Source organism: Alosa alosa, chromosome 20, assembly GCF_017589495.1.
Source record: "Alosa alosa isolate M-15738 ecotype Scorff River chromosome 20, AALO_Geno_1.1, whole genome shotgun sequence".
Taxonomy (NCBI): domain Eukaryota; kingdom Metazoa; phylum Chordata; class Actinopteri; order Clupeiformes; family Clupeidae; genus Alosa; species Alosa alosa.
In genome coordinates, this window is record NC_063208.1 from 2,268,783 (window position 1) to 2,291,902 (window position 23,120).

A 23,120-nucleotide genomic window follows, 5' to 3' on the forward strand; every position below is an offset into this window, starting at 1 on the left:
ACAGCTTCATACACCAAGCTGTAAGGATGCTGAACTCTCTCCCTCCTCTCCCCCTCCACCCTCAGCTACATAACATCCTGGACATTGGACCCACAATGGCCGCCTGCACTACTCCACCTGCACACTTGAACACTTGCACACTTGTACACTTTACAACTTGGTGTTGTTGTCCTGAAAACACAACACTTCTGCTGCTCTTACATAACTTGCACCACTATGCCACTTTCTTTATTACTTAGGTCAAACAGTATTTTATAGTATTTTACAGTATTTGCACTAGTATTTTATTGACTGTCTATGCACAATTTCAACAAAATTTTGCTGCTCTTATTTTTTCATTATTATTATATGTGCCCTCTTATTTACTTATTTACTTACTTTTTTGTTTACTTGAATGTTATGTTTGTCTGTGGACTTAAAATTGGTCAAATATGTCTTGTCTTCACCGTGGGATAGTGAGAAACGTAATTTCGATCTCTTTGTATGTCTGGAACATGTGAAGAAATTGACAATAAAGCTGACTTTGACTTTGACTTTGATCACCCCTGTGTTGGCTGAACTGCACTGGCTCCCTGTTTCCTATAGAATTGATTTTAAGATTATGTTAATTACTTACAAAGCTCTGAATGGCATAGCACCTTCATATATCTCTGAGCTTTTAATATCTTATCAACCACAAAGGAAACTTAGATCATCCAATTCTAATCTTTTTAATCGTTACCCAAAGTGCTCCACAAACAAAGTGGAGAAGCTGCTTTTATCCATTATGCCCCAAACTATGGAACACCCTGCCTCTGTACATCAAGCAGGCGAGTTCAGTAAATATTTTTAAAAAAAGATCTGAAAACATACCTGTACAGGAAAGCTTTTAGTTAACTCATCTTATCCTGTAGACTACTTTTTCAGATTATTCTACATCTGCTACTATTGAGGCTTGCCAGCCAGAAGCAGATGGGCTCCCCTATTAAGTCAGATTCTGCTCAAGGTTTCTTCCTGGAATATGGGGAGTTTTTCCTTGCCACAGTTGCCATATGGCGTGCTTGTGGGGGGTAAGAGGATTAAGGCTGCCAGTCTTATGACATGTCGTTTTCTATATTTCTGATATGTTGCTGATCGGATCATAAACAGCCACAGCAATGAAGAAAAGTGAAAGTGATTGATAATGACTGACTGAATATTATTGTGTTACATGCTTCAAATGTAAAGCACTTTGAGCTGCATTCTGTGTATGAAAGGTGCTATACAAATAAAGCTGCTTATTATTATTGTTATTATTATTATTATTGGGGGCCAAGCAGCGAAGGCACCCATTGTGTTTCTACGTTTTCTTCCCTATTATTATTATTATTATTCCGCCATGGAAGTCTATGGCAGCCCATAGAACCGTCTGGTGAAAAGTTGTGAAATTTGGCACACTGATTGGGGACACTCCAATAATTTATTTCACCAAGTTTCATGCCTCCCTGTCGAACCCTCTAGCGCCACCAACAGGCCAAAGTTGGATGTGCATTCACGCACGTAACTTTTGACCCGTTGGCCGGTATCTTTGGAATCCTTGGACCAAGCCGAGTTCAACGCACCCTATGACGTCAATTTCCGCCATTTTGGATTTTTTCAAAAACCTTTAAAAAGTTTCACGCCTCACATAGTTTGTCCGATTTTCACGAAACTTATGACATGAATACACAGTAGCATCACACACACACATTCACACTTAGTACATATGATCTTTAGACCAAGCCGCACAAAAGTTATCAATTTTCGTCTTCGGAACTAAAACCGTTCTCCCGTGACAGCCAATCGAAATTTGTGGCAAAGCCGCCAAACAGGAAGTGAGCTCATATCTCAGCAACCCTTTCATGTATCGTAACCAATCTTAGTAGATATACTACTTACCCTATCCGGAAGACGCTCAAACAAATTGATGACCTTTGACCCCTAGGGGGCGCTGGAATTAGCAAAAATGCATTTTGGCCTGTAGCTGTTGATGTGGTTGGAATTAAAACTTACTAGTGGTGTCTGGTAATACTGTCGGAGGTCCTTAGGCCAACACAGGCAAACTTTTGACATCACCATAATTGTTTTAACCGCCATATTGGATTTAATCAAAAACACTAAAAAGTTTTCGCAGGTCTCAAATTACATCTGATTTTCACTAAAATTGGCACAGACCATCTTCAGACCATGCCTTATCAGTGCTTAATTTTCTACAATGATTGACAAAAGCATTCGCCCGTAACAGCCAATCGAAATTGGTGGCGAAGCCGCCAAACAGGAAATTACCTTGTAACTCAGCCAATCTTGGGTTGTTTGGCATGGAACTTGCTGTGACTGCTTAATGCTATATAACTGATGCAACCGCATTGAGTTACATGACAAATTTGGACTGCTGAACTGACTGCTTGGCCCCCTCATTGCTGCTTGCAGCTATATTCATTATTATTATTACTATCTATCTATCTATCTATCTATCTATCTATCTATCTATATCTGGGATGGAAATTAGCCACCCGCCCCCCGCCAAATGCGGGTAGTTTTGTGCGCTGGCGGGTGAATTTGGGCAACTTACCAGCCACTGTGGCGGGTAGATAAATAGAGCTAGCATAGGCTACCACAAATAGTCAGATCTGATCTAATTTTCATAGTTATTGACGGTTAAAAATAAGAAAGTGTCTGTAGGGATCATGTAACGCTACCAGCCGTAAATCGCGCTGATTTGAAGTTCAACAACTACCAGTGAGCCGCCACCTGCAGCATAGCCCGCAGCATAGCCTAGCATAGCCCGCAGCACAGCCCAGCATAGCCCAGCACAGCCCAGCACAGCCCAGCATAGCCCAGCATAGCCCAGCACAGCCCAGCATAGCCCAGCATAGCCCAGCACAGCCTATAGTCACTGGTGCAGTGCTTCACTCTTTGCCATTACCATTAAGAAACTGTCGCTATGCTCTCATGTGCCACTGCTAGCTTATTTCACTGCATAAACAAATCTAGTGAGATCTGTGGATCTGCGTTGTATCTAAACAGACTAATATTCTCACGCAAATTTGTCTTTTGAAGTGGCCCGTAGCTATTTTAATCCGGCCCGCGACACCTTAACGGAAAACAAGATGACATGCTACTACCGTATTTAGATCTATGAGGCAAACAGGCGGACATCTCCACACCCATTCGTTGTGGTGGAATATCCCACAAACTTTTCATTCAAGAGATTAGCCTACATATCAGAATAAACAGCAGAATTTACCGAACACATAGGTGTAAAGCATTCCGTTATTCAATTAGCCGTTCGAGTATTCCGGTTTTGAATTTGAAGCAAATGTCTACGAGGTCTCTAACTTTGGACTGTTGTAATACACGATACGGCCAAATAAAAAATAAATGTTAACAATATCGCCTAGATAACTGTAAATATTAAGACCAGAGTTTTTCCAGTGTAGTTTCACAAAATGCTAAGCAAGTTTCCTAAAGCTGAGCTGTGCATTTATTGTTCAGTGCATGATTTCATACCAGGCCAAACAGAAAATAAATACTAAATGTTAAATATAGCCTTGAAACCTGTAAATATTTAAATCAGATGATGTACAGTATAGTTAGATCAAGTTGGAGAGTCGATTATAGGATGCTCCAGAACTCACACAAACGGAGTCTTAAAGGGGTGGTTCAGGATTTTGGACATAGGACCTCATTTCCAAGTAAGCAAGTGTGATATTTATCAGTGGAGACCGTTTTCAACACGTTTCATCCAGTCCTTCTAATTGCAGAGTTTGCAGGTGCTAGGCTAGCGCAAGTCAACGGTATGTGCTAGCCTGCCACTAAAAACAGTCTTACCCACTCCAAAGTACACCCAAGGCAAATAAATTATAACGCCAGACTATTGATGTAAATGTCTGTATTGATAGTTTTATTTCTAACATTATTCTATCCTTGCATTTCAACGATCGCATTACATTTTGAGGGACTAGTGTCTTAGCAGCGGCGGAATTATACTTGCTCCAGTTAGTAGTACTGCGCCAAAAAGTAAACAGTAAAGCGCACTCCAATGGGGATACCTAGTAGTAGCCTTGGTAATATCTGTCCAAAATCCTGAACCACCCCTTTAAAGGAGCCACACCACTTTTATGACATGACACTATGGCATATTATTGGCTTTTAGTTTTGTTGCTACTGTGCTTGTAGGTTTAGGGCAAAATTCAGCACATTTTAGTCGTATCGCAATAATGCCGTGATCATTTTAAGTAGCCTACTATAATCATGATATCACATTTTCATGCCATTTCTCTAGTGGCTGGTAAAAAAGTTGAGTGGCTGGTAGATTTTGGAATCCACCAGCCACAGTGGCAGGTGGAAAAAATATTTAATTTCCATCCCTGCTATCTATCTATCTATCTATCTATCTATTCCAGTACACACACACTTTACATGCGCATACTAATAAATACATACAGACAAAGGCTGCTTATCCCATTGTGCTAAAAAATACAACTTCCGTTGTGGCTCTAGACTTCCTGAGAGAGTTTGTGTGTTTTGTGGAGTGGTTAGGGCGGTGTGTGTGTGTGTGGGTTAGGGGGGTGAGTCTTATCTCAGCCGTTCCTGCCGCCCGTGCTGCATCGATAGTGTTAAGCTTTATCCTACACACACACACACACACACACTTCATAACTACCCATTTCCTCTCAGCAACGGCCCATAACCCACAACATTTTATGGGTGCTCCCGCTATCGCCCGCTCATCCCCCTCACACACACACACACACACACACACACACACACACACACACACACATAGTGTCAGGCTCAGTGCCCAGACATCGTAAAAACCAGTGTGGATTTAAGACGCTAAGGTAGAGCTCCTTAGACAGGCCTGCAGTAACTTGGCGTAGCAAACACACAGACAGGCCTGCAGTAGCCTAGCTTAGCTAACACACACAGGTAGGCCCACAGTAGCCTAGCTTAGCTAACACACACAGGTAGGCCTTCAGTAGCTTAGCTTAGTTAAGCTAACACACACAGGTAGGCCTTCAGTAGCCTAGCTTAGCTAACACACACAGGTAGGCCTTCAGTAGCTTAGCTTAATACAGCTGCTGTGCTTTGCTCTGTTTTGCTGGGCTGGGATGGTGGAGCTAGGTAGTTAGCCTGTGCTTTGAGTTAGCCTGTTAGTGCTTTTTGTAGACTGTTAGCCTAGCCTCGGAGAACCAAGGCGGACCTGCTGGTTCCAATGTTCCAAAAACCCAGGCACCAATCACAATCGCTTATTCGGCATGACCGATAGAGCAGTACATTCAACACAACCAATGGCTGTGCTGATAGAATTGAGTAACCAACTGCATTTAGCCTGTGCTTAGAGGAGACTGTTAGCCTGTGCCTTGAGTAAACTGTTTGCCTGCGCTTAGAGTAGACTGTGTTAGCCAGCGCTTACAGTAGAGTAGACTGTGTTAGCCTGTGCTTTGAGTAAACTGTTAGCCTGTTCTTAGAGTAGACTGTTACCCTGTTAGCCTGTGCTTAGAGTAGACTTAGTCTGTGCTTTGAGTAGACTGTTAGTCTGTGTTTAGAGTAAACTGATAGTCTGTGCTTTGAGTAGACTGTGCTTTTGATCTTGAGCTTGGACTATGAGTAGGGTGTTAGCATGTGCCATGCAGCACGTGAGTGCGGACCGGTAATTGGGCATAAAAAAAAAATTCTTGGGTTCCGGTTTCCGACCGACCCTGTCAATTTATGTGCGACCCAAATTTATTTTGTGAGCTTGGGGAAGAAATAACACTAAATAGTCTAGGCTACATTAAATAAATCCACAAATAAAAGGCGAACTATAGTTACATTAATTACCCCTTGCGTTATGTATAGGGATGAGCGTATTCTCTCTTTTACAAAGTAGCCTATGCACAGCTGTTCATGAAGACGATTGTTTTCGTCACTTACCAAGGCACTCGCAATTTTGTCCAAACACCGCAACTTTTTCGCAAATTTGACCAATCATTGTAGCCTAGAAATCTAGACGCACCCTAGCGGCGGCCCGCCAGGCTACAATCATCGTAGTTTCACCGTGAAATTTCACCTACCACAACAGTCCCTCGCGCAGAATATTGAGCCAGATGGCACACTTACTTCTGCACCTTCTGCATATGACACCAAAGACTGCCCTAACGTGTTCGTTCCTCTGCAGTTTTGATGACAATAAATAGAAGGCTAACGTTAATGATCTGCTTACTTGCATCTCTCAACCTGGTGTTGCTAACCTACCTAGGCTATGAAAGTAAGTTAATTAAGGCCTACTTAGTTTACTGACATTTGAGTAGGCTATGCAACCCATTGGCAAACGTTTACCTGGATATGTCCTTTTAGCTTATGTCATGTTTGCTAGCTTGTGGGCTTAGTTTGAGTAGTGCTACCAAAATCATAGAAATTAATAAAATTGCAAGACATTTACAGTACCTCTTCTATGATCCAAGAATGATTTCATTCAAGTTGTTTTTTTAACATTTATTTTAACTAATGACATAGAAGACATTCCCAATTGCATCCACATATCGTAATGCACTATGCAAAAAGTGATTTACACAAGTAGCCGAACACAGTGAGATGCAAGCCTTCCAATCCACTCAGAAATGTAATTAGGCTACTCTCACATCCTTAAAGGGGCAGGCAGTCAATTAGACGTACACCACCAATGTAATGACATTAAACAGAAGCGTAGTCAAAAAGTCTACATCAATATGAAATTACTAGATACTTACTTGGCTATTAGTAATTATGCAGGCCACAGACTATGAATTATTAAAAAGATATGAACTTAATATGAATTACAAAATATATGAATGTATTGAAACATATGACATGATGCCATCTCTTTAGGTGACTGTGTTTTTTTGGACAGTTCTACAAAAGGTTGTACTGCTTTGTGAATTACCTCAGTCAAAGCAGAAGTAAAGTAGGCCTACTTTGATTTTCTGTAATCCTTACTGTTTACCTTTGATTATCCTTTTTTAATAAGCATCAAGATTATCAGTGTGATTTTGGTCCTACTAACCTTAATTGCCCTAAATTTAAAAAAAAAAGAAAAAAAAAAAAACTATTTTTGCAATTTTCACTTCCTCCATAATTTCTCCACAAGAAACAGCTAAAAACACCGCAACTTCCATCCAGGCATTTTAGGTCGAAACAGTTTCAAAAAACCTTGTGAAATCCTGGAGGGACTGATTTTCTACCCATCCCTTACTGCCACTGGGGGAAAAAAAAATCCCTACCGACCCATGGCCTCAACTGCCAACCAACCGGAACCAAACCTTTTGTTTTATGCCTTAGCCGAAAGGCCCAGTCTCAAATGTGACCGGTAGTTAGCTGATGAGCCCAATCCCAGGTAACAAGTCTCAGATGTGACCAGTAGTTAGCTTATGAGCCCAATCCCAGGTAACAAGTCTCAGATGTGACCAGTAGTTAGCTGATGAGCCCAATCCCAGGGGATAGACCCAGGTGATAGGCCCAATCCCTATTCACCCGGCGGCCATTACGAGTCTGAGGGGTACACTTGCCATTACACCTCAGTCCAGCAGATGGTGGTGGTAATGCACTCCGTTTGCAAACTGCTAAAAAACAATTCACTGAAGAAGAAGAACAGGCCAGTGAACCCTTCTTTTTTGGTGAGTTTTTGTGTGAGTGTGTGAGATATACAGGTGTGTGTGTGTGTGTGTTTGAGATATGCAGGTGTGTGTGTGTGTGTGAGAGATATACGTGTGTGCGTGTGTGTGTGTGAGTGTGTGAGATATACAGGTGTGAGTGTGTGAGATACAGTATACAGGTGTGTGTGTGTGTGAGTGTGAGATATACAGGTGTGTGTGTGTAAGTGTGTGTGTGTGTGTGTGTGAGATATACAGGTGTGTGAGTGTGTGAGATATACAAGTGTATGTGTGTGTGTGTGTGTGTGTGAGATATACAGGTGTGTGAGTGTGTGAGATATACAGGTGTATGTGTGTGTGTGTGTGTGTGAGATATACAGGTGTTTGCATTTGGATTCCCCTGGTGCCATACGTAGATGTGTGTGAGGGTGTGAGAGAGTGTGTGTGTGTGAGATATACAGGTGTGTATTTGCATTTGGTGGCCATACGTAGATGTGTGTGTGTGTGAGATATACAGGTGTGTATTTGCATTTGGTGGCTATACGTAGATGTGAGGTTGTGAGAGAGTGTGTGTGTGTGTGTGTGAGATATACAGGTGTGTATTTGCATTTGGTGGCCATACGTAGATGTGTGTGTGTGTGTGTGTGTGGGGGTGAGAGAGAGTGTGTGTGTGTGTGAAATATACAGGTGTGTATTTGCATTTGGTGGCCATACGTAGATGTGTGTGTGTGTGTGTGTGTGGAGAGTGTGTGTGTGTGTGAAATATACAGGTGTGTATTTGCATTTGGTGGCCATACGTAGATGTGTGTGTGTGTGTGAGGGTGAGAGAGAGTGTGTGTGTGTGTGTGAGATATACAGGTGTGTATTTGCATTTGGTGGCCATACGTAGATGTGTGTGTGTGTGTGTGAGGGTGAGAGAGAGTGTGTGTGTGTGAGATATACAGGTGTGTATTTGCATTTGGTGGCCATACGTAGATGTGTGTGTGAGGGTGAGAGAGAGTGTGTGTGTGTGTGTGTGTGAGGGTGAGAGAGAGGGAGAGGTGCCAGTGCGTTCTAGAGGAGAAGGAGGCTGCATGTCACGTCATTGACCCACGTGTGTGTGTGTGTGTGTGTGTGTGTGTGTGTGTGTGTGTGTGTGTGTGTGTGAGTGAGTGTGTGTGTGTGAGAGTGAGTGAGTGAGAGAGGAGAAAAACGAGAGGGAGAGAGAGAGGGGGAGAGAGAGAGAGAGAGAGAGAGAGAGAGAGTGTTGAGAGAAGTGAAGCTTGTTAAGGCAGATCTCATGCGGCAGAAATAGAACAGGAACCAGCCTAGTGCAGATACAAATTCTCACGGGTACTACTGGACCACGACCACACACACACACACACACACACACACACACACAGACACTCACACACGTACTGTATGCACACATACAAGGCATAAATAGACCAGCAGGCACTCTCCCACAAACACACAAACTGTAATCTACCTGTTTTACACACACACACACACAAGCTCATTATGGTCTGATGTATCTCGGGCAACAGAAACAAACAGGCAAACTGGTTCACAATAGACTGAGGCCAATAAGCAGCCTTGGAGAGCAAAGGGCCATGCACACACACACGCACACACACGCACACGCTCGCACGCACGCACGCACGCACGCACGCACGCACCTCAAATAAAAGTCTATTTCGGCCAACCTCGGTTCATTCAGAGATTACCATGTGTCACAGATGGAAAGTGTGTCTTTCAGGGAATGTTTACTAGAGGCTTAAGTCTGCACACACACACACAAACACACACACATGTGAAGGTCTGTGTGTTTGTGTGTGTGTCTGTGCGTGTGTGTCTGTGCATGTCTGTGCGTGTGTCTGTGCGTGTGTGGGCGTGCGTGTGTGTGTGTGTCTGTGTGTGGATCTGTGTGCGTGTGTGTGTGTGTGTGTGAATTCAGGCCTTTGTGAGGTGGTGGCTAGGCTAAGTGAATAAATCTGGCCTAAATCCACTTAAAAGGTGTAAGGAGCTGTAAGCCTCTGAGAGAGCACACTGAGGGGCCTCTGGACAAACACACTTCACTTTCTTACACACACACATACACACACACACACACACACACACACACACACACACACACACACACACACACACACACACACACACACACACACACTTCAAACATCCATGACCCAAACTTCTTCAGAGCACGGGAACACGCATTTCTTAGAAAGGCTGTGTGTGTGTGTGTGTGTGAATGAGAAGGTATGAGTAAGTTTGAGCAAAAGTGTGTGTTGTGTATATGTACAGATAAGAACAAAATTATTCATACCCCTGGCAAATATTGATTTAATGTGGATTTTCTCTTGACCAATATGTTTGCTCTGGCTGAAAATGACACTGCCACATGCCAAAAGGTTGTAAGACAATGTGGCAGAAACATGGAATCAAAAATGCCTGGTGGCGCAACGGTCCGAGCAAATTAACACTATGTGAAAAGTATTAAATAGAGAATTTAGAATTTAAGGAAATGAAAAAGAAATATGGGGGCAAACTTATAGTATAAGTGATATTCAGTCTCATTTGTGTGTGTGTGTGTGTGTGGGTGAGTGTGTGGGTGAGTTGGCAGTGAGTGAGTGTATACACTGTCTCATTTGTGTGTGTGTGAGTGTGTGTGTGTGTGTGTGTGTGTGTGTGTGTGTGTGTGTGTGTGTGTGTATGTGTGTGTGTGTGTGTGTGTGTGTGTGTGTGGTGTGTGTGTGTGTGTGTGTGTGTGTGTGTGTGTGTGTGTGTGTGTGTGAGTGTGAGTGTGTGTGTGTGTGTGTGTGTGTGTGTGTATGTGTGTGTGTGTGTGTGTGTGTGTGTGTTTGGCATCCCGCAGCTACGTTCAGCTTTGGGATTAACAGCGGGGAGTCTCTCTCCAGTGAGACACTTTCTCTCAGTGGATTACATGAGTTTAGCTCTGACGTTCTGTTACTTTCGATTCTGACCTTCTGTGTTCATTGTTAAAATTGTTAAAAAATATTTTTTTTGGTTTTATATTATATGCATTTGTGCCTTTATTGTTTTAAATGTTCTTTTTTTTATTTATTCATTGTCCATTTTAGTGACAAATAAGGTTTGTGTGGCTAAGATATACATTATGTAAGTATAAGTATATATACTTTTTTGATCCCGTGAGGGAAATTTGGTCTCTGCATTTAACCCAATCGGTGAATTAGTGAAACACAAACAGCACACAGTGAACACACAGTGAGGTGAAGCACACATAATCCCGGAGCAGTGAGCTGCCTGCATCAACAGTGGCGCTCGGGGAGCAGTGAGGGGTTAGGTGCCTTGCTCAAGGGCACTTCAGCCGCGGCCCACTGGTCAGGGCTCGAACCGGCAACCCTCCGGTTACAAGTCCAGAGTGCTAACCAGTGGGCCACGGCTGCCCAATTTCTTCACTTTTACTTCACTTTTATGGTGAAGGCCTTTCAAATAAACTAAAAAATGTCGTCCAGAAATTGGAGCAACCAGGTAAAATACTAATTTAAACCAAGAAATAGTCTCCTCTTCTTCCAACCTCTGTGATGAGAGCTCCTCGGTAGGCTGGCCTCCTCTCCTCTCCTGTTCCTGCTCACGCCATACTGCCCCCTGGTGGAGCATCCTGACGTGACGCCTACATTTGCACCACTTTCTCACGGCGTCAGAGCACGACTGCCACAAGATGTGGCTACACGTATATTTGCGTGTGTGTGTGTGTATATATGTGTGTGTTTGTGTGTGTGTGTACATATATATATCTCTCACACACACACACACTCACACACCCACGCATACATGAAGTATGTGTGTGTATGTGTGTGTGTGTGTGTGTGGGTGTGCACTGTGGTTTGCACAGTAGCGTACGTGGTCATTCTGATGCAGTAGCGTACGTGGTCATTTTGATGTGTTGAGTGGTTGGTAATTTTCTGTTTTCTCTCTTTCCTCTCTCTCTCCCTCCCTCCCTCTCTCTTTCCTCTCTCCTCTCTCTCTCTCTCTTTCCTCTCTCTCTATCTCTCGCTCTCTCTCCCTCTCTCTGTAGATCGCTAAGCTCCGGCAGCAGCTGCAGCGCAGTAAGCAGGCGGCTCGTAAGGAGGGGAAGGAGCGCCTGTCTCCGCTGCCCATCCCTCAACAACACTCGGCCCCGTCGCCAGGCAACACACCCAGTGGACAGCCCAGCACCGCCAACATGGCCAGCCAAGCAACGGTGAGACACGCACACACACACACTCACACACGCACACACTCTCTCTCACACACACACACACGCACACACTCTCTCTCACACACACACACACTCTCACTCTCTCACACACACACACACACTCTCACTCTAACACACACACACACACACACACACACACACACAGTCTCTCACACCCACACAGCCACACACACACACACACACATACTCTCTCACTCTCACTCACACACACACACACACTCTCTCACTCTCTCTCACACACACACACACTCACACACCCACGCATACATGAAGTTTACTCTATAAATTAAGATAAATCAGTCCCTGCGATACTGACCTGACCCCTATGACCTGTGTGTGTGTTTGTGTGTGTGTGTTTTTGTGTTTTTGTGTTTTTTTGTGTGTTTGTATCTCTGTGTGTGTGTGTGATTAGATTACATTGAGTAACCAAATGAATAGGTCCTCTGTGATGTGTTGTATAGTACAGATGTTTTGTAGTGTGGCTAATCCAAAGGTTTAATTCTATAAACTTGAATCAATTGCTGTAAACACGTGTACGTGTGTACACACACACACACACACACAGAGGCCTCTGTGTTTGTATATAGTATAAGTATATATAGAGTGCTAACCAGTGGGCCACGGCTGCCCTTCATTGACATGTGTAGTGTATTAATACACTTCCCAGTGTGGACCTGGTGTACACACACACACACAGACACAAACACCCACACAGTGTGGACCTGTGTGTGTGTGTGTGTGTGTGTGCGCGCATGCATGTGTGTACACTCCTTTTAATGTCACAGTTGTGTATGTGGTGTGTGTGTGTGTTCGCACATGTGTGTGTACACTCCTTTTTCTGTCACAGTATTGTATGTGGTGTGTGTGTGTGTGTGTGTGCGCACGCATGTGTGTACACTCCTTTTTCTGTCACAGTGTGTGTGTGTGTGTGTGTACACTCCTCTTTCTGTCACAGTTGTGTATGTAGTGTGCGGCTAGTATTGCACAATCTTCTCCTAATAAGTATCTTATTTTCTTGTGATCTTCGATCTCTCTCTCTCTCTCTTTCTCTCTCTCTCTCTCTCTCAATTCAATTTAATTCAAATATGCTTTATTGGCACGACAAATCATATGATGCATTGCCAAAGCGTTCACAGGAATAATAATAATTACAAATAAGTAAACAAACAAACAAACATATACAAACATTACAAACATTTTTTACACCTCATCAATACACTGTGTGTGCGTGTGTGTGTGTGTGTGTGTGTGTAGGCGCATTGCTTAGTGGTCACTCCTCTTTCTGTCACAGTGTAGGGTTGCCAACTTTCTGATATGAAAATAAGGGGGGGGGGGGGATAATACACTTCAGTAGACCGCATCCACTTCAGTTAGTGGGGGTGGGGGTGTTTTGATAATACACTTCAGTACACCAGCATCCACTTCAGTAGACCGGCATCCACTTCAGGTGGGGGGGGGGTGTTTCGATAATACACTTCAGTACACCAGCATCCACTTCAGTAGACCGGCATCCACTTCAGTTGGGGGTTCGATAATACACTTCCAGTACACCGCATCCACTTCAGTTGGGGGTGGGGATTGAAATTATGTATGCATTATTGTACTAAATAGTGCATCATTTCACAAAATTGTGAGCCATTATTTACTAAAATGCGCACATAATATACTACATTCTATGCACAATCTAGTAAAATGAGATCATAATTGAGTAAAATGAGTGCACAATTTGGTCAAATGAACGCACATTCTCACAATATATCAAAAAAAAAAATTCTTGCCTACATTATAGCCTACTAGCCTACTCATTTTCTTATAGCCTACTAGCCTACTCATTTTCTATCTGGTGCAAAACAAGAATCATTTTGATGCAAAAACACTTGATAAAGAAATAACTGTTTGTAGCCTATTATATTCAAACCTAAAAACTGAACTGGCGGATATGCTGTCATATTGCTGTAAAAAAATATATTGAACATCAGAAGCAGCTCCAGAAGCTCTGAATTTGGTGAAGCCTTATTTTATTTCTGGCTTTTTTTCTGTCTCTGCAGGAAGTAGGCCTATTTGTCTATCTTGCACAAATGCACTGTAAAACTCTGAGCCAGACATGTGATCTCACACTACTATCAGCGTGATAAAGGCCTACGTGACTCACAGTGGCTCAAATGAAAAGTGTGTTCTTTGTTGGGATAGTGATGACAGACAAACCGAGAGGGTTAAATGACAGCAGTAAAGTTTCCCTTTATCACATATGAATCGTGCATACAAATTGTGCATTCTTCGTTCATAGTCTAACTTATTATACTGATCTGTCATAGATTTGCACGAGTTGATTCTCAATAATACGGAACAAAATGCATTCCGTATCAGTTCAATACGGAACAAAATGCGTTCTGCATCAGTTCAATACGGAACACATCTTTTTCCTGGCAAATACGGGACGATTCCGTATTTTACGGAACGGTTGGCAACCCTAGTTGTGTATGTAGTGTGCAGCTAGTATTGCACAATCTTCCTCTTCTCCTAATAAATCTTCCCTCTCTCTCTCTCCCTCTCTGCCTTCTCTCTCTCTAGTCTAGTCTCCCATGTCCTCCAAGTCTCAGATGTCGCTGTCGAGCATCACAGTCCCCAAGCCGACCATCTCCAGGGTGCCCAGCAGCATGGAGGGCATCAACCACGAGCTGGAGAAGGTTTTCATCAGAGAGGGAGGGGAGAAGGAGGAGCTAAAGGTACACGCACACACACACACACACACACACACACACACACCAGAGCTGGAGTTTTGTAAAAAGGAATCTTCATCACCATGTGTCTTCTCCTCCTCCTTTTTCTTCCTCCTCCTTTTTCTCCCTTTCCTCCTCCTTTCTTCTCCTCCTTCCTTCTTTTCTCTCCCTTCTTTTCTCCTCCCTTTTTTCTTTCCTCTTTCTCCTTCTTTCTTTTTTTTCTCTCCTTCTTTTTTCTCCTCCCTTCTTTTCTCCTCCCTCTCCTCCTTCTCCTTCCTCTTTTCCTCCCTCTTTCCTTCCCCTTTTCTTTCTCCCTCTTTTCTCTCTCTTTTCTCCCTCCTCTCTTTTCTTCTCCTTCCTCTCCTTCTCCTTCTCCTCCTCCTTCCTCCTCCTCTTCCCTTCTCCTCCCTCTCTCCCCCTCCTCCTCCTGTTTCTCCCCAGGCTCTGAGGTGTTTGATATGGGCGGTCCTGTTCCTCCTCAGCAGGCCAAAGAGTAGCAGCAGCAGGAGGTGGACATTCTCAGACCCAGGGTGCCCCTGGTCGCCCAGGGGCTGCTGCCTCTGTCCCCTGTTCTCCCTCAGATGTTTCGGGCCAGCTCACACGGGGCAGCCCCTTTACCCATTGACGCAGCTGCTGATCGACCGGGACAAAGGTACACACACGCACACACACACACGACACACACACCATGGCGAATAATAAGATACACACTGTTATGACCTAGGGGTAAGGCCACAAACAAAAAGAGGTTGGATCTTTAACTAAATATGGATTTATTAAAACTAAACTAAATAAATAACAAACAAAACAGTGTGAGGTGGGTCAAAGTCAGTCATCAGTAATGTATGGATGTTGTGTGTTTGCATGTGTCTGAGCAGTGTTGCATGTCCAAACCCAAAGTAAGAATGGCTCCTTCAAGGGAGAGGAAGCGTCCTTCTTATCTGCACACCTGCACACAGGTGCAGCTCATCAGCTTGTTAGGGTCCTGAACACACCTGAAAACAACTAGAAAGAAAAACAGCCTAATCGAGCAGAAGGCCTTAATTAGGCCGCCACACACACACACACACGCACACACACACGCATTACCACACGCACACCACACGCATTACCCACACGATTAATACCACACACACGCGACGCACACACAATAATACACATACCAATAAACACCACACACACACGACACACCACAATACACACCACACGATGCACATCACACACCCATACACATACGCACACACACACCACGCATCGCAGCACACCACGCATAATACACACACGGCCAATACACCACACAAAACACAATATGCAATACACCAATAACACACACGCATCACAATACACGCACGCCAGCACACACACACACCATACACAACACACGACACAATACATACACACACACACCGCAATTAATACCACACACACACACACACGTCACGACGCATTAATACACAATAATAATACGCATACACACACTATACACACACAAACACACCAACAATATTACACACATTACATAATAATGCAGACGCATTACACACACACGCATTAACACACACACTATACACACAATAAACAAAACACAACACACCACAATACAGACAGACTACACACACACCAATAATAATAATACAGACTACACACACACACCCACAATAATAATACACACACACGCACACACACGCATATTGCCACACACGCGACACACACACGCATTGCATACACACACACACGCATTTACACACGCATTACACACACACACACACACACACACCACACCATTACCACAATGTTATCACACACAGCTGAATGCGACGCGACACGCATTACTAATACACACACCAACCACAGACCAAAGACCACACACCACACAATAATAATACACACACACCACAGACTGGCCAGACCAATAAATTCCACAGACACAGACCACACACTACACACCCACATTACACCACAATTCACACGCACGCACACACCCAATAATTTTTCACACACACACCAGCCAATACTATCATCAATAATAACACACAGACCAGATAATAATAATAATAATACACACACAACAATACACACACACACACACACACACACATCATCGTCGCATTTCTTTGATGATGACTGAGATAAAGGTACACACACACTCACACAAAACTTATATAAAAACACACGGTAATATTTACCATCATATTTTCACACACCACAGCATGTGTGGTTTGTGATGTGACGCTCTTCTGTTAGGATCGACCGATGTGGTTTTTTTTTCAGGGTCATACCGATATCACTTATTACCAAACAGGGAGGCCGACAACCGATATGTAAAACCTATATGTCAGTTGTCAAAAAGGGGTAGGTAGTAAAGGCGATATGCTGCAAAAAAAATCATCTGCAAGCATTTAATTATGCAAACTTTTCTTTCTTCTTTTTGATACACAATTGTCTATCAACTTGCATCACTTGCAAGTGTATATCCTGTGTAGGCCTATCATGTTAATCCAAGAGTGATAGCAACTATTTTCATAGAGTAGGCCTGCACAATGGCTATGTGTTTGTTATTACCTGTCACAAAGAGGATGCTTTGCCATCGTTTGTGAGTGCAGGAGAGGGAGGAGGAAGAGGTGCATGTGTGATGGCAAGTGTTACGTTGAATAGTTTTAACGAAAACAGTTTTTTAAAATAGTTCTTAGGCTATTTAAGCATGCAATTTGTGTCCATATGTAGGCTATAAGATGCACTTTGAGAGCCTAAAAGGCACGCAATAGCCAGCTCAGGGCGACATTTTGTTCAGGTCGGATTAAATTACGGTTGGCCCTAGGTGCATGTAGTCTTTTCTGACAGTCCGCTTCAAAAGGAGCAATTAGACTTTTTGACGTTATCATATCGATAATTTAGGACTTGTCTGTACTATGTCCACCGAGGTGTCCCGTTATTCACAATCCAAATTTGGCGGAGGCAGAGAACTCCGACACGCAGCACCGAAGTTTGTGGATGTAAACAGCATCAGTAATCGCATCAATCGGGAATTCGCTAAATGAAGGAGGGCGGTGCTTTAGGCTTCTTATTGATCCGGATCAAAAGAGACAATAGCTTACAAAGTGGTGTTTTTGTAACTTCACTGTAGATGATTAGATTCATTGCAACTTCAGCAATGTAGGCTACCTTCCTTACCTTCAAAAAAATAGCTCCGCACAGCTGAAGCCAGTCTACAGTCTGCCTCAGTGAGAATCCTAAACTTTCTGTGTTCCAGTCTTCAATCCCCATTGGCGCGCATTCGTTGCTAACTAACAAATCAGACGGTGTAGTGGGCGGGGACTAATCTCTTTTGACCACAGAGTAGCAAATGCAGAGGAGAGAGACGCTTACAGACAAAGTGGCGGCTTTCAATATCGCTGATCGGTGGAAAAATGACCGATACCACTGATTATTATAAAAATACTAAATATCGCCCTATTAATGGAAGCCAGGCCGATAATTGGCCTCATTCTTACTCTGTCCTGTTCTGCAGTGGACACACTCTCACACACTCTCACACCATCACACTCACACACACACGCGGTGGGACACACTCTCACACACACTCACACACACACGTGTGATTTGTGGTGTGACGTTGTCGTTCTCTCTCTCCTGTTCTGCAGTGGACACACTCTCACACACACACACACACACTCTCACACACACTGCGCAGTGGTTTGTGGTGTGACGTTCTCGTTCTCTCTGTCCTGTTCTGCAGTGGACAGTGGCAGCAGCTCTCCGCTGCCCAAGTTCGCGTCGTCCCCCAAACCCAACAACAGCTACATGTTCAAGAGAGAGCCGCCCGAGGGCTGCGAGAAGATCAAGGTGTTCGAGGAGAGGTGAGCACCGTGTGTGAGTGTGTGAGTGTGTGAGTGTGTGTGTGTGTGTGTCTGTTTGTGTCTGTGTCTATGTGTCTGTGTCTGTGTCTGTGTCTATATAATGATATTATAATGTTATAGATTGTGGATAGATTTGCGTTGTCTATCTAGATACTGTCGAATGATTGTCACCCTGTTGTCATGGCAACACCTCAACTTTTTTCCTGTTTCTCACTTCCTGTGCGGCTCAGCTCCAGGTCGGCCGGTGCGGTGCCGCTGTTCTCGTGTCCAGACAAGAACAAGGTCAACTTCATCCCCACTGGTTCAAAGCCCTTCTGCCCGGGCGTCTCCCATCGGACGGTGAGCTTGAAGGAGGGGAGGGGCCAGAGGAGGAGGAGGCGGGGCCGAGCTCGGTCGTCATGGTACCCGGCCACGCCCCCTCTCAGGTCTCCGCCAGCACCAACACAGAGGACCACGCGCCGGACCACGCACCGGACGACCCCGACGCCTCCCCTCCTCAAGGTTTGTTGCAGCAACAGCACAGCTGGCCATCAGTTGACTTGCCCCACCGCCAGAGCTGGCCTCTGGCGTCCCCCCGCCTCACACACACACACACACACACACACACACACACACACACACACACACACAGAGCGCTACTCTGTCACACCAACACCCTGTCTGTCCAACTGACCGTCCGTCTTTCTGCATGGCATTGCAACAACGTCCTGAACAAATCATCATCTTCATCAACGATGGGACGAACAGACAATCCCAGACACACACACGCACACACACACACACACACACACACACACACACTCCCTCTAAGACTCTTATCACACCTTTGCGTTGCAAGCGTAATTTATAAGTACTATTGCTTGGGAGGACGAAGGGGTCTAAATATTCAATATTCAATAATGTCATCCGAATATTCATGTCTCAAATAATCATTATCAACAATTTATGTGATGCAGTAAAGCAAAATATTGGTAATTGATGTAAATAATCACGAACGCTTTTGTGCAAGACAAGGATGCTGGGTTAGTGTGGTTGGGAGACTGAAGATATGCAACACACACATTTGTTTTGTTTATTTGTTTTTGTTTACTGACACCTCACAGGAGCTCTCTCTGCTGGCCCTGCTGCACACATACACACACACACACACACACACCCTCCAGGCTTACATCAACACCAAAGCTAGCTTGTGATGACATCATCGTTTAATTTGAATTTGACCAATCACCAGTAAGCCCAATTCAACAGACACTGCAGTCACAAGTGAAGTGTGTGTGTGTGTGTGTGAGAGAGAAGGAGAGTGTGTCCTTACATTAGATCTCTGGTGTGTGTGTGTGTGTGTGTGTGTGTGTGTGTGTGTGTGTGTGAGAGAGAGACAAGGCGAGTGTGTCCTTAAATTATATCTCTGGTGTGAGCTTGTGCAAAGTGGAGTGTGTGTGTGTGTGTGTATGTGCATGCTGGGTTTCTCTGTAGAGTGGATGAGCTGGCCTGCTTGAGTGTGGGCATGCTTCAGTCTATGGTAGTGTGTTTAAGGTGCGTTCGTGCGTGCGTGTGTGTGTGTGTGTCGTAAGAATGCTCAATGTCATCGCACATCGGTGAGGTAGTGTGGTGAAGTGGGGCATGCTTCCAGTCTATGGCAGTTTAAGGTATTAAGGTGTGTCGTATTGTGTGCATCGCGTGCGTGAGTATAGTAGTGTTTAAGATGCATCGCGTCGCGTGTGTGTGCATCGCGCGTGGTATGGTAGTGTGTTTAAAAGATGCGTGTGTGCATGCGTGCGTGGTATGGTAGTGTGTTTTAAGATCGTCGCGTGTGTGTGTGGTATGGTAGTGTGTTTAAGATGTGTGCGTGCGTGTGTGCATGCGTGCGTGGTATGGCAGTGTGTTTAAGATGCGTGCGTGCGTGTGTGCATGCGTGCGTGGTATGGTAGTGTGTTTAAGATGCGTGCGTGCGTGTGTGCATGCGTGCGTGGTATGGTAGTGTGTTTAAGATGCGTGCGTGCGTGTGTGCGTGTGTGCGTGGTATGGTAGTGTGTTTTAAGATGCCGTCGCGTCGCGTGTATTAGTATTGATAGCATTGGTATGGTAGTGTGTTTAAGATGCGTGGAGTCGCATTATGTGTGCGTGGTATGGTAGTGTGTTTAAGATCGGTATGGTGTAATGTTTAAGATTTTTATTGTGTGCATCGTCGTGGTATCGTCGCGTCGTGCGTGTGTACTGTGGTATGGTAGTGTGTTTAAAGATGTGCGTCGTGTGTTGGTAATTGTGTTTTAAGATCACGTCGCGATTATGTGTGGTATGGTAGTGTGTTTAAGATGCGTGCGTGCGTGCGTGTGTGTGTGTTTGTGTGGTATGGTAGTGTGTTTAAGATGCATGCGTGCGTGCATGGTTGTGTGTGTGGTATGGTAGTGTGTTTAAGATGCGTGCGTGCGTGTGTGTGTGGTATGGTAGTTTAAGATGCGTGTGTGTGTGTGTGTGTGGTATGGTAGTGTGTTTAAGATGCAACGTGTCATGCTCCGTGTCTGCATCCACAGTATGAATAAGCTCCTGATAAATAATCTGATAAATGAATAAGCTCTGTAAATATGAATATACTTTTAAAGATATAGAAACCTATACACACACATAAAAGACGCAAGCTTGTTTGAACTGAACCTGTGTATTGCTGTGCTGGATGTGTGGAAGGGGAAAAGGCTGTACTTTTTTAAGATTATGTTTACAATCTATCCAGGTTGCGTTTCTAAAGACTTCTTTAAAGAAAACATTTATTGTAAAAAAAAAATATGATTAAAAAAAGTTAGGGTCATAAACACATATATACAAATTTACATTTCTATCAAATTGCCCGTGATGCGTTGCACAGCCAAACCCTTGCCACTTGTATCACCAGTGTAAGATCCAACCACACACACACACACACACACACACACACACACAGCCATCAGTACACCACTCGGGAGTGTAAACTCAGGTAATTTGAAATGTATTCGTCCTCCAACAGATGGCCCAAATATCTGCAGCTTCTTTGCTCTGCCTGGTATGCTACTCCATGTTGATTTGCTCTGCCTGGTATGCTACTCCATGTTGATTTGCTCTGCCTGGTATGCTACTCCATGTTGATTTGCTCTGCCTGGTATGCTACTCCATGTTGATTTGACCTTATTGTTGTATTTATTTATTTCATGTTTCTTTTCTCATTTCCAGACTTTGTTCAGGCATTTCTCATGACATTCCCTGTGAGGATAGTGGAGTGTGTGTGAGTGTGAGTGTGTGTGTGTGTGAGTGTGTGAGTGTGAGTGTGTGAGTGTGAGTGTGAGTGTGTGAGTGTGAGTGTGAGTGTGAGTGTGAGTGTGAGTGTGAGTGTGAGTGTGAGTGTGAGTGTGTGTGTGTGTGTGTGAGTGAGTGTGAGTGAGTGAGTGAGTGAGTGTGAGTGAGTGTGAGTGTGAGTGAGTGTGAGTGAGTGTGAGTGAGTGAGTGTGAGTGTGTGAGTGTGTGAGTGTGTGAGAGTGTGTGATAGTTAAAATATTGAAGTGTTACTACTTCATACCAATGTCACACTGTTGATTGACACTCATAATCTTCAAAACTCCTCCCATTCCATACTGACTCCCTCCAATCATTACAGCCAAGGCAGCCAGTACACACACACACACACACACACAGACACACAGACAGACACACACATACATACACACACACACACACACACACACACACACACACACACACACAGACACACAGACAGACACACATACACACACACACACACACACACACACACACACACACACACACACACACACACACACACACACACACACACACACACACACACACACACACACACACACACACACAATCACAATCACCACGAGCACAGAGCAGCTCTGCCCCGTATAGTCATATGAGCAACACACTGAGCCCGAGACCAAAGTAAGAACACACACACTCTCTAAGGCCCATACCCTACCACACACACACACACACACACAGACAAAGGCTAGAGGAACTGCGCAGTCCTAATTCTTTTGTTTAAAACTCCTGCACCTTATTGAAACGAAGAAACAAACAAAACAGTTAAGGAAATTGGTGAGCATTGCTTTAGGAAAAGATGAATGAATGGGTGAGCGTTGCTTTAGGTAAAGATGATGCAATAATACACACAGAGGCGTAGTCACGTGGCGTAGCGTGCGTTTACTTCATGTGTACATCTGAGTGGTCACATGGCATGTCCACCTCCCGTGTGAAATGTGATGTTTGTGGTTAAAACATGTCCATCCCATGTGTGTCTATGGGTTTGTGTTGAACTCCAGAGGCTGACCATTCCACTGATCGGCGCTGTGCCGGAACACAGCCAGCCCGGGGCCGGGCCACGTGTGGGCCAGACCTGGCTGGGGGCTCGCTGGAGTTTGGATCTTTACGCCATGAACCCAAAACCAGCACGGCTCCAGTCCAGACCTCATGCAGCCATGTCCTGATCACACTCCATTACGCATGCACACACACACACACACACACACACATATACACACACACACACACAAAAGGCAATAAATACAGCGGTTTGACCACTGAGTGTTTGCCAGTGTGTGTGTGTGTGTGAGAGAGAGAGCGAGAGAGGGTGTGTGTGTGTGAGAGAGAGAGTGAGTGAGTGAGTGTGTGTGTGTGTGTGTGGATATCACTGACTGTTCCGATATATTCCATAGAA

General features: G+C 44.3%; 1 protein-coding gene across 1 annotated transcript in view; it reads left to right on the forward strand.

The window, feature by feature from the left end:
• Positions 1-22,890, forward strand: part of glcci1a (glucocorticoid induced 1a) — a 52,279-nt gene extending 29,389 nt beyond the window's left edge. The window contains 8 exon segments of the mRNA XM_048230121.1: positions 11,656-11,820; positions 14,415-14,558; positions 15,000-15,210; positions 18,295-18,415; positions 18,646-18,734; positions 18,737-18,916; positions 21,414-21,481; positions 22,726-22,890. Of these exon segments, the coding sequence (XP_048086078.1) occupies positions 11,656-11,820; positions 14,415-14,558; positions 15,000-15,210; positions 18,295-18,415; positions 18,646-18,734; positions 18,737-18,916; positions 21,414-21,481; positions 22,726-22,890 (1,143 nt within the window).
• The last annotated feature ends 230 nt before the right edge of the window (positions 22,891-23,120 follow it).